The following is a 14,204-nucleotide window of genomic DNA, read 5'->3' on the forward strand; positions in this document are numbered from 1 at the left end:
TGAATATAAAATAAGTATATTTGTTATATTCACTATAACAAATTCTTATGTGCTAGTTACAGACGATATTGTTATTCATTCTTATTATACATATAATCTAATCTTTGACTGAAATTTACGTTGGAATTTACATATTAGTGATATGGTTATGCGTTTAAGGTCTGTTGTTTTTGAAATGTTTAAATTATTAAACAAAATATTACCTAAAAATGTATATGCCCTGTATATAATGTACATTATATAAATTAATTTCTTAATATGGTTTAACATAATATGGGGAAGTTGTGTACACAAAATAATCAAACAACTTAACAAGAGTTTGTCTAAATAAAAATTATTTAATAAGCCCATCAGTTTCTAATTATAAAGATTTAAAATAGGATTTGCCTATTATATTACTGTATAAACAATTCACCATATTAAATATTTCTAAAAAAAAATTTTTACAAATCCAAAACCGAGAAAGTAGAGTTTATGATGTTCAAGTTAATTATACAAAAAAAAAAAATGTCAGAAAACATTTTATGGATTATTTAGGTCCGAATTATTTCAATATAATGCCAACGTTTTTAAAATATCTAATTATCTATTAAAAAAAAATTCTATTGCAATAAATAAACTTTAATTTTAAGTATTTTTTTTCTTTTACTTATTATGTTATAAAAATGTATGTATATTTATTACTTGAAAATTGTAAATGTTTTAATTTTACAAATTTTATGACAACTCATTTATCCCAACACAATAAGCTTTATGTATAGAAGAAATTTATAATAATAATGTATTACAAAAAAAAAAAGTTTGTGAGAACGAACCGATACTTTCAAAAATTTCATTTTTTCTATACCTAAATACCGAATAGTTGAATAAAACCAATTAAAATAAACTTTTTTTTTAAAAAAAAAAAAATAATATTACTATTTTAGCGTTTTCATTATAATTTAATATGATTTCGTACCATTTTTGAGTTAGTTTAAATTAAATTTAAAATACTTTTTTTTTATTATAAATACATACACAAATTGTTAGAAAAGTATTTTGTTTAGTAAAACGCAAGCGTAAAAGTGTTCCCGTTCCGCTATAAAACTGTTATTGCTAATTTTTTTTATTTAGAAAACTATGACATTTCAGGTTTATAGATTTTTTGCATGCTTAGCAAAAAAAAGCATAACTCCATTTACGGTAGACAAATACGCTTGAAGTAAAAAACCGTCTATAAAATGTACAACACACCTGCTGTAAAATGTAAACATTTAATTTTCGTTGTGTTATTATTATTATTATTATTATTATTAATAAATATTGAGAAAATTTTAAAGTTTTTTAAAGTTTATATTGTATAATAGAGTAATACGTACAATGATTACTTAATAGAAAATAAATTGATATTATGTTTTCACTTATTCCGTAAAATATTTACTATTGCTCAGTACGTGTTCTATTATAACATTATCATAAACTGAATTAAACACAATACCTTTATATTACAATTTCAACCAATGAGTTATTGAGTTGTATTTAGTTAGTAGGGAAACCTATTAAAATATATTATTTTGCGCTTAGTACAACACCACTACCGCCTGTATAATGTCATTGGACATGTTATAATTAAATACATGCCAATGCTCAGGTAGACAATTTAGTTATGTGTACTTTACCCCAGAAACAATACGGCTATAATTTAATAATAATCTTACCATTTTAATATCGATCTAATAACATTTGCATAATATTAATATATTATCATAAAGATGTATTAATATTATTTCATTAAATGGCGAACAATTAAAAATATTTAACTTACTATTACTTCACACATTAATTATTAGAAAAATATCTCTCTAATAAAACTTTTTAAATTATACTAAATAATATTATAAATACTATTTTGTAATTATTTTGTTACATCAACTTCATCTCTAGTTAGTAACTACACCTATACGTAAATAAATAAGTTTTAATTTATTCCGATGGTCATATTTTGTATATAAATATAAATTAAAATTTTCTTTATTTGTTTTTTACTATTACCCATGTGTATATATACTATCATATTTATGATTAGTAATATATATATATATATTATATATATATATATATATAATACAAAGTGGAAAATAAACCCATTGAAAGTCGACATGATTATTGTCAGTTTAAACCGTCCAGAGCATATTCTTATAGATATAAAATATAAAATAAAAACATGTTGACTATATTTATATAAACGAAAATTCACAAAACATTGTATAATCTAATTCCTTATATTAATTAAAAAACATGAATGCCTTAATATGTTCATTGTTGTTGGAAAAATTAAAACATTATTATTCAAGCGCATTCTTCATTGATCAGTAAAAATGTTCCCTCTTTAATAAAAATAATAAATAAATAAAAATGGCTTGTTGCAATATATTGCTACTCACTTTGAAGTCGAGATACCACAACATCTGTCTAGGGAATGATCATAAATTACAGTTGAAATCTGTGTTACTTACAGAGTTACAGATCTAGTTCTATAAGGTATTTACAATGCGAAAATGCTGCAATTATGTAACCGGATAAAAACAAACTAATTAAAACCCAATAAAATAAAATATAATATAAATTAACATTTTTCTTGTAATATTTTTACGCATTGATCAATAAATGGCACAAAAATAATACAATTTAAATCCCATTACTATCTAAAGTTTGATTTTTTCTTTTAAGCGTCATTACATTTTGTAAACTTTATGTTTAGAAGCCAGTTAAGACTTTATGTACATACTCTAATCTAATAATACTATTTAATTAATAACTATTTTATTTGTTTTGAAAAAGTCTTGATCAACAAAGAAAATATTTTTTTATAGTATTTCAACGTGTAATTCAAGATTGGATAACGCAAAAGAAACAATGTTTATATATTTGAAGTTGCTGCAAATATAGACCTTGTAAATATAGTGTTGATGAGTGTGTTTTCATTTTTATGTTTGATTAAACATTTGGGCGTTTAAATTGATCAATGCTACACTAAGATTTGAGAGTTTGATTTCTCTGTTTCTTTGACATTTTATGTATACTTAATAAAATTATTTATTAGTATATTAATGTTTTTTTTTTTTATAAATATTCTACGGTTTATGTTTTTATTATTTTGTCTGTATTTATACATATTATTTAACGTTCTACGTATTAAAAAAATAATAATCAAATACATTTTTATGATATTAATTAAAATGCAGAATTGAAGTGAAATATGACATAAAAAATAATAACCTACGGGTTTCACAAGCATAAACCTATAATATAATATATCGTTAGTTTTTATTCTATATCAATTTTAACCGTAAGCAATTTCACCAACTTAACTATTTTACATGATTATCAAATTAACCGGAATAGCCACAGAGTCACTGCTGGAATAAGTATGAAAAGGATTTTTTTATACTGATACATGACCACCGTGCACGTATCAACTAAATTATTAAAGGTTAATAATGATTGAAGTGTATGTTTACACTTGGCTCACGGTTGTTTGGTCAAGAATTATTAGCATAGCATATATATTCGTCAATTCTCTAAACGGATGTGCAAACGTTGATCAGTTCACAGGTCTCGGGAGTGCAATCAACACAACTGAGGAAACATTTTTTTTCCGCGTACCCTTTAGCTACGTAGGGCTATTCGTTGGTAAATTGAAAATGGAAATTCGTTGGAATCAGAAAATTTGAATGGATCTACTTCAATAACAATTTAAATTTGTTACGTTTTTTTCCCCACTTTTCCTTATAGCTTTCAGAAAATATAAGTATATCTCTATTAAGGCTATCCCGAATTCAACAAAAGTTAATCGTAAAACTCTAGAAAATATGTATTCACTGTTCGTCTAATCCGTCAGCCGAGTATATAATATAAGTAAATTAGTTTTTGTGAACGATATAGGTGTATTTCATCCACCGTTATTTATAATGAAACACCTTGGTGAAAGATTTATAAACTATTTTCCTCACTTTTCCCGTGACTGTGATACAATTTGAATATATAATATATTATCATTTTTTTTCCATTCTATGCCGTTAATTTGGTCTCAAAAAAGTTTTTCCATTTGTTGACCCGACCGACTGACGAGAAACTTGCTTTTAATTTTACTTGTATATACCTACCCACGTCTCTCTTTCAATTTTCTACCCTCCATTCGCTGGCCAAGTAGATGAAGAAAATTTTTCAATTCCAACACTATGTATCGAACTAACTCAAAGAATACTCTCTCTCTCGACAACTTTTATAATTAATTGTTCTACGTTGTAAATTTATAAAGTGAACAAATAATTTGCCAGCCTGCAAATAAGCAGAGAGAAAACCTCAACATCGGGTTCATGATAATCGATCGAATGCCGTGATAAACCCAAAGGTCCGTGGGGACAAACTTTTCGAAAGCATTTTGTACCCCTCAGACTCGCTTTTGTCTGTATAATATTTATGTGCTTGAAAAATAAGTTTTTGTCCGATCGGCCGTTTGCGAAACTGTGGAAAGTCACTAGGAACAAATTTCTAGGGTAATTTATGGCTAGGGACGAAAATCGCCCCCATCTTTTTAGCACCATTCGCTATTTTACAATCCATATTTATGAACTTATTACCTACAACCGTGAAACTGTACAAAATATAAAGTCTATACGGTATCACCCAACGTATTTCAAACAAAAAACAATTTTATATTATTTATAAGTACATAATATACTATCGATTCAAGTTTAATGTAATCTTTATATTTACTTACAATAATATTGTATTTGAAATATAATAAAATTATCAATAAAATATAATGATCTTGAAAATTGTAAATGTAATACTACTTTGCTGTTATACTTATTATTATAAACCATTATAATATATGCTGCGTGTATTTACATAAAGTCCAATTATTAAAGAAGACTGGTATATATATATATATATATATATATATATATATGAAAAATAATAACCTTGTAGTGTTCTATAGAAATAGGCACTACCAAAGAACACTGTGTCGTTCGACTCCCGCGGTATTTACTTCAAAACAGTTATATAGCCTGGAGTTGGTCCAATTTTTTTGGTTTTTCTTGCTTCTTATTTGTCTGTTTCTTTTATTTATTTACCAGCAGACTAGCAAGATCAATATTCTCAATTGAATTTTCACCAGACTGTTATTTTGAAAATTTTAACGAATTAATGTCTCATATAATTGAACTAAATAACAAATGTAAATGAAAAGAATATAAACTATCTGATTTCACAAACGATTTGACAAGAAAAAAAATAATGATTTCTGTATAAAATAAATTACATTTCATCTTTTAAATTCCCATAAATATGTATAAGGCGAGAATATCGAAACAAGTAATAGAAACGTTTAATGTTTTGTAAAAAAAAAAAGCAATTTTTTATAATATTATTGATTATAATTATGCTAAAAAAGTATACTTCACATTATATCTATCACTTATACGTATATTTTATAATAAGTTATACAGTTCGAGAAAATTTATAAAATAATAATTTATTCATTTTTTTTTATAGAAAGTTATTTTGTGCATGGTACTTACCTATACTATTAATTATATCATATGTATTAATATAATATATTAACAGTTCAAATATTATTTAAACATGTTGAGCCAGTATAACACAAATCAATAGTGGTGATTATTCATATCAAATGTAAACAATGGTAATATAATCTAATATATGCGGAGAGAACTTGATTGATTCGATAAACGTTATATTTCAATACATTATAATATTTGACTAAATCAAATAGACACCAGATAAACGGTACTCTATCTACTTGAGTTACCATCTCGGATATATCAGACTTGATTACGGTCGATTTAAAATATTATTGACTCAAACTGGCTAAAATGTCATACATGTATAATACATCATAATTATTATCATCTCTATTTCATATTTTTTCCCCTGTTTTTTCAGTGATTATTCATAATCAAGATCATGATATTTTAAATCAAAAAAAATTGCGTAACCGTATTGAAATAAAAATGTTGAAGTGATGCGAGCAAGCGAATGAGCGATTACAAAGAAATCGCATACAATCGAGCTCAGAACCGTTTTTCGAATCATCGTGCTCACATATAGGCACCATTTGTATTCAATCGCCCGAAAACCTATCGTTATATGGCGGCGACCATCTCGTTCGAATGACTCCGATCGACCGACCCACCGGAATAGCTTTATAATATCGTACATTATTGTCTATAATACTCTGGTCCCGCAGAATTCGCCGTTTCGCCCGTCCTTGACGACGTTAATTCATTCCACGCGCAACACGACAAAATTATAATATAATCCGCAAACGGTATAATATGGATATAGTACATAAATATTATATTATATTAATACATTTCGAGACCTGTTGCCACCGCATTGTCACCTAGAAACCCTTTCTTAGAACGGCGGGTGCGAGATTCGCAAGGTGGTGATAGGATTATTCGAATGCCTGCTGCGGTGCGCTATATTTAACAATTAATTCACGTACGTACCGTGCAGTGATGCGAGTTCAGGGAACGCGCATTCGAGAACGTAACGAAACATAATAAAAGTCCGACTTCTGTGACGGCGCTTTTATCTGTACAAAGAGTTTATAAAAAATAAATATGTGGGTAATCATTTTATGAAATCGATAGAATTAAAATCTATGTGCTTCTCACTTAATTATTTTTTGGTAATGCCAAAAGTATACCAATATCGTCTCTGTACCAGTAAGACATGACTTTAGACCTGTAATAAATATAAAAAATAAATGTTTAAGATAATAATAATTGTATCATTTAGTATTCGTAATGCTCAAATTATAGTGAATGGTATATTCGTACCTCTTTTAATATCTATTTGAATCGAGATTCGTCAGACATTCACAGAATGAAATTATACTGAATAGCTACTTGTATTTTAATTACTATTAATAATCTTATTATTGATGTGCCACAGTTATCCACGACTGATGGTGTCGTCTTGTTTTAATTTAAGGAATATAATTGAGTTACTATCGTGTTCGGCTCCAACTTTACTCTCGTTTTTATTGAATTAAAAAAATATATATACATATATATAAATTTAGCTATTTAGTAATTAGTAATATATTGTAATGGCTAAACCGTCGCGTTTCGACAACTTATCATGGTCGTTAGAAATACATATATTCCGAAACAAGAATACCATATTTTTTTATCTGAAAATATTAGGAATAATATTGTATATAATGTATGTGTAGAAATGACGAAAGTCTTTATTAGTTTTAGAAATGTATCGTTTCGCTAAATGTGCTCCATCTTTACATACAAATCGTTGTCGACACACACACAGTATTTATACTATAATGAACCCGACCATCTTATTTGATTATGTTTTCACCCCTACACTCCTCACCGCCACTCGACACTGAACATCCCCGCTGTGTACGGTATTGCGTACCTGTGTATATAGGTGTAGTTGTTATTACCGCCACTCTCGTGCGCAGACGACGACAACGACAATTACTCGGCGAAAACGTCTCGGTCGGTACGCTGCAGTGTACACACGTCAAAAACACCCTTTTCTCGATATCGTCGACTAGGGGTGGCAAAGAGGGCCCGACGTCTTAGGGGGCGCGGCTCCCGTAAGCGCGCATTTATCATTTCTCGCAGAACGGCCCCCTGTGAATACGTAGCATAGAAGCGTTTTGTCGCCTTTTTTTTTTTCGTGTCACCGAGCGGGTTTAATAACAATAATAAATCCGTACTCTAGCAGCGCGCTACTTCCCCTCCCCTCCGTCCCCGTCCTACCAGCCGTCGCTGAGAAACGCTTTCCGACGACTTTTACGCACGTCGTACCTGTTACGCCGATCACGCCGCTGCTGTCACGCTCTTCATCTCTAACAAATGGAACCGACCGAGCACACATATACGTATATATATATATCATATCATATCATATCATATTATAATGAATGATTAATAACGCATCTGCTCTACGCCACCTCTATGTATACCTGTAATACCTACACCGCCACCTCTACCGTCGCCTCCTCCACAATTTCTTCCACTGCTACGTGTGTACATATATATATATATATATATATATGTTATTCTCTAACCGAGTGTGTCTTTTTACAGGCAAACTGGCGACGTACACGCAGAGACCGCCAGCGTCTTCGACGCCGCCGTCGGCCCTGCGTCAGACCGACCGCACGTCCTCCACCCCCGGAAACGGTACCGACCAGCTGTACCCGTTTTTCGATTACTACGTGCCCCGCAACATCACCACTACGATTGGCCAGAGCGCATTTCTCCACTGCAGAACCGAAAACTTGAACGACAAATCGGTAAGTGATACAACGATGAATGACGGAACAAAAATGTACTCGGGAGAAATTGTTCACTGCAGTGTTTCTATTTTTTTATTATTATTATTATTATTATTATTATTATTGTGTCCGCGATCGCTAGTCATTGAAAACAATTGTGATTATAGGCTTAAATGTGATACCTATTAGAGGTACTGCATTACAATAATTTATAAAACTACTACAAAAAATATACGTAATATGTAAGTATAGTAACACACATCAGAGTCATCAGACTAATTATTAGCATTACTGAACTTGACCATATAGGTATAATGTATAAACACTATATAAAATCGAATAAACAAGAAAAACGTAATTATAACAAAATTATTTCTGTTGGCAATTTCGTAAACTGAAATAATGTATTTAAAAGGATTAAACACGAATAATAATTGCTTTGAAAATAAATTATTATTTATATATATATATATATATATATATATGGTTAAAATCCTATTAAAATAATAAATAACCAGTGGGTCTGTATAAAAAAATGTGTGTATATATATTTATGTATTTTTTTTTAAATTAGGTACCATTGATAATACTTAGTACTTGTTAATAATTATTTAAAACAATGAATTTATTTATTTCATATATGTTTTTAATTTTAAATAAATAAATTATTATAATCGCATAATAAAAACGAATACTTTATTTCCATAACCGATATATTATATTTAATGTATTCTCAATTACTAACTCACGTAGCATTATATTAAAACCACATGATTGACCCATTAATCATATTATATTATATCAATAATATTAATTAACAACAATGTCAAGAATGCGCGTTGTTTTTAGAGTGAGCGGGAAGGCTTCCAACGAATCTGTTCAAATTTAAAATCTCAAACCCCTGTTCATATTATTGATATAGAATTATTATAGATACCTATATTCGAAGCCGACCGCGGACTTAAGATTGAGCGAGGCCTGAGGCAATTTGTTTTTTGTACCTTTTTCGGTTCAGCAGTCCTTCACTGAGATAACTGACGACTTACGCAACCCCCCCCTCCCCATTACAACCAATCAAAACATTTTCATACAAATATGGACCAATATTCTAAATTAAAATAAAAAATCTTAATCTAATGTTTAGTCAGTAAATGTTTTGTTTGACTACAATTTAAACTTTCCTATAACTATTCTGATTTGACGTGCGACAATACGTCAATCATCACTGGACACTGCTGTTTTTTTATTTCATCACGCTCCCTTTGAACCTACCGCCCCTCTAAAGGAAGTCTAAGGTGATGTCTCAGAATATAATTTTTTATAACACGAGGCCCAAAGTGTCGTACAAAATACAAAATATAAATGCGTGAAGCCCGGGGCAGGGTCCCCGCTCGCCACTACGTATCTGCGGCTATATTGCCTACATAAATACTCGTTAACGTAAATTTTTTTTTTACAATTCTTTGTGTGGTTTGGATTCAACATAAAGACAATACCATTTCGTGGCGGCTGAATGTCGCAGTCGAATCGTTAGACATTTTTAATTGCAGATAAACTTAAATTGTTTTTCATTCTGTAAACATATTACCTTTTTTATTTTTATTATCATTTTCCCAATCAAACAGCAACTACAACCGTCAACCGCGAAACAGTAACAATTTGTATATCGCTGATATTATATTCTGAGCTATATGTCGTGTTTCCTCTGCGAGGGAAACGTAAACAAATTCACCCGTACAAACGTTATCAAATATCACAGGCTCTTAATAATAACTAAATAAAAGCATTTATATACATAATTGACTATACAAATTTGGGTCTATTTCATATTGAACGAATTAGAGCCGACCTAATTTAATTATTTTATTTATTTAAGAAATTGAACAATATACGTAGTTAGCCGTTTTCCACAATCCGTCTTGAATATATTTGCAATATAAATAAATACAATACCTTGTAAAATCCAAAACTTTAAATAATTTACATAAAATTATATGTAAATGTATAAAACTTGTCCCGTGAAGTTCGATCAAATGTTTTCAATCAATTTTGTATGTTGATTGATTTTTTTTTTTTGTCGAAGTAAGATTCATTCATAAAAACGTAAACCATATTTTCACACCTCAAAAATGTATGTAGTAGATACCGGTACCAAAAAAGTTTTTTTTTTTTTAATCAGAGAGTAGTAAAATGTAAAATACAGGCGAACTTGTTTGTTTTTCTTTTCATTATTTACAACTGTCGAACGAATGGTTTAAAAGTAATTTTACTTTTGTAGTTTTTTTTTTTTTTTTACTGGTAAAGGAAATATAAGAAAATGCAAATTCTGATATTATTAATACTATAGTTTTTACTTCTAAAAACAAAAAATAGATTGATTAAAACACATTTTAAGAATATATTTATTCAAACTGTAATTTTTTAAAGTTTTAATATTAAAATTATAGTATGACTTTTTGTTATAATAATTATTAATACCCAGAGTTTTAAAGTTCATAACTTTTTATTTGTTATTTTAAACAATTAAAAATATCAATTCATAATGTATTATTTAATTTGTGTACTATAAATAAATCTTTAAATACTTTTATTCGTTTCGTAAATTTTATAAAATCATAAAATCATAAATTACTGCCCACTGTCTCTAATTATATAATTAGTACTTTAATTCCTACGGGCGTAACCCGTTTCACCCAGGTACCTATTTCGCCCAGACTAGTTTAGATCAATTTAAAATTAAGTTGGCAATGGTTCAGTCAAATATTATTCTCGAAAAAGTTTTTTTTCAGTTCATAACAATGGTACATTTAACAAAATTAGTCCACAATAAATAAAAATGGTCATTGAAAAACGAATGAAACGACTCGCACGCATTCGTCGTAAACAGAATACTCGCTGAATTACATGCCCATAAACTAGAAATAAATGTACTATCCTCAAAAATATAATTGTTTATTAAATAATCACAATTTAATGTTCTTTAATCGTCAGTAGTGCATTATTCTGGCATCAAAACGATATCCACATCATCATCAATGACGGACACTCAAATATAAATAGAGATAGCATGTTCAATGGAAAATATGCCACCTACCCACCAAATCACTTTCAAAAACAGACCCGTGGAAGCTTCACCCTTACACCCCACCCCCTTAACTGTCATCTTCTAACTAAGCCTTATCAATAATTACGACTATAATAATATTTATAACATATTAAATTTGAAACTACAAATTATATTCAATTTTTTATTTAAACTTTATATTTAAATATTTAATGTAGGTACATTTAAATAAAATATAGGTACCCAATTTAACATAATGTTTAAATATATAAAATATAAATGTTTTACTATAAATAAAATTTAAGTATTAACAAAAATTAATATTTTATTTATAATTATGATTATTGTTTAGCTTAATAATTAAATTTATGTTCATTAGGGCACTGTTACATACTAATGTATAATTAAAAATGGAAATGTTTTTTCTGTATACTGCTATTATTGGAAAATGTATTAATTACAGTGTCTATGTCAATTTGAATATCTTTTTCGCACGGAAGTACCATTAAACTTTCCAGTCGAAAAATGCGGAGGTAGCCAGTTGCAACTCTAGAACCTTCTAGTATGCGCAACTGTATCCTATCTTAATTACCTTTTTGGGATCAAAAACTTATCTAATTCTCTGTAGAGCACATAATACCTACCAAATGGTGTTAAAATATTATAAAATAATGTACAACAATATTTTACTGAACCATTGCTAACTTAATATTAATATAGATAGTAAATATATTAAATTGATCTAAGTTAGTTTGAGCGAAATAAAAATCGTATAATATTAAAATTTGGTCCCATTCCTATACTTCCTCCTGAAAGTAACAAAATAAAAATCCTAAATATTATAACAAAAAGACAGAATGAAACTTAAATATTTGTCTAATTAATAGTTTAATATTTCAATCGTCTCATTTATCTATAATAATAATACAATATGCGTGAACAAAATAATTACCAAAATATAATATAACCCAACTTCTTAAACGATTTTTGTGAGATCCGCTAACTCAAGATATTACATAATATGTGTATATAAATTAATTAAGTACAATATTATCGATGGCTGAACTTGACGACATTGTAAAATATTATTTTAAACTTTGACACGAGTAACTAAAATGCGACTACCGCTTAGGTCTGATTATAAATACTATAATTCGTATTAGTACTATATAATAACATAATATTATTATAACGACAATGTAAGTATTAAAACATCACATCGATAGTAATAATAAACTGCGATATAAATTTTAATTAAACCACGCTGCAAACTTAAGATACACAAGAAATGCTACGATTGGTTGTATAGACGATATGAATTACTGACGTTAACAATGATTAACGTTTAAAACAATATTATATCTACTGTCTTTATACAAGTTCGAGTGATGAACAACTTAGTCGGCTCATGTGCAAAATATATATTATAATTGTTGATTTGAGTAAATTCTGCAATCTTATATCAGGCAGTATAAATAATTATTACTTAATTATAAAATGCGATTCAGCCTATTACAAACTTGTTATATTGACATGTAAAAAACAACATTTATAACAAATAATAATACCACAAATGGCTACATTACGAATGTAGGAAAAACAGTTTTTTAGTAGAACAATTAATAGTGGGCACCGCTTTGCTAAACATGAAATACCGAGTGGGTCACTATTATGGGTGTGTTAAATTTAAATTCAGTAAAATATCATTCTATACGTAAAACGATTCTGAACGGACACGATCTGTCAGCTTATAAGTATATTTCATGATATATTTTTTATTTTTTTATAGCTAGTAAAGCCATTTATTTCACTTTTAGTATTACGGTACATTGATATAATTTTTTCTTGAGTAATGCATTTAATTATTATAGTAATGTGACGATTGATATTATACATGTATACTATATTGTGTCAACTTATATAACTCAAGATGTAATAACATCTTACTGTAAATACCGTAAACAGCAGAAAAAAATATTCATAATATAAATAGATATTATCTTAAAATAAATCAAAAATAGTATTGCGCCAAGTAAAATATCCATAATAATATTATAGTATAATACGCATAAAAGTTTTAAGTTTCCACAAATAATGTTTTTTAATTATAACAAAATAATTAACATTGTTATTTATTGCTTAAATAAGTAGTGTCGTCTATTTTTTTTTTATTTTTTATTAAATGTAATGTACAATCTGTATCTATGAGATGATAATATGTAAGATGACACGAGAAAAAAAATATGTTGAAGAAATAAGCCACTCATTGATGACACTTTAATTTATTATAATCCAATTTTTTAATTATCTTGAAGCATATCTCGGAACCACTAACGCTTCAAGCATCCTAAGGGATTACCTGGTATCAGAAGCCAAATTTTTTACGAGCGAATTTTTATGTGAACCTAGTCGGTTGTGAAATCCTTTATAAATGGATTTTGCTTCCTCAATTATTATTATTAATTTTAGATCTGAATATAATGTGTATAATTGTAAACGTAAGGAAAGGGCATTTGTTAATTTCCTGAGGGCAATATTTTGGAATGTTTGAATTTTATTAATCTTCGAAATGTAAAATTAAAATATATATACAATAATTATAATATTGCTTTTTATATGTTTCATACTTTATAATTTCAGTATGAACAGAATTGTTCATAAATGTTTAACTACAAAATAAAACTAATTACTTAACAAATTATTTTAATTTATATTAAGTTAATTACAATTCTTACATATTATGTAACAGTTACTCCAGACTATACATATGTTTCATACATTTTTTCGAATAACTATATTGGTATCGACGAGGTTGTT

The 14,204-nt window shown here is 28.1% G+C and overlaps 1 protein-coding gene across 1 annotated transcript in view; it reads left to right on the forward strand.

The window, feature by feature from the left end:
- LOC132921736 (inactive tyrosine-protein kinase 7-like) overlaps positions 1-14,204 on the forward strand; it is a 211,806-nt gene that overhangs the window by 114,393 nt on the left and 83,209 nt on the right. The window contains exon 2 of the mRNA XM_060984917.1: positions 8,133-8,341. Within this exon, the coding sequence (XP_060840900.1) occupies positions 8,133-8,341 (209 nt within the window). The remainder of the gene's footprint in view (positions 1-8,132; positions 8,342-14,204) is intronic.

The sequence above is a fragment of the Rhopalosiphum padi genome, chromosome 2, assembly GCF_020882245.1.
Source record: "Rhopalosiphum padi isolate XX-2018 chromosome 2, ASM2088224v1, whole genome shotgun sequence".
NCBI lineage: Eukaryota > Metazoa > Arthropoda > Insecta > Hemiptera > Aphididae > Rhopalosiphum > Rhopalosiphum padi.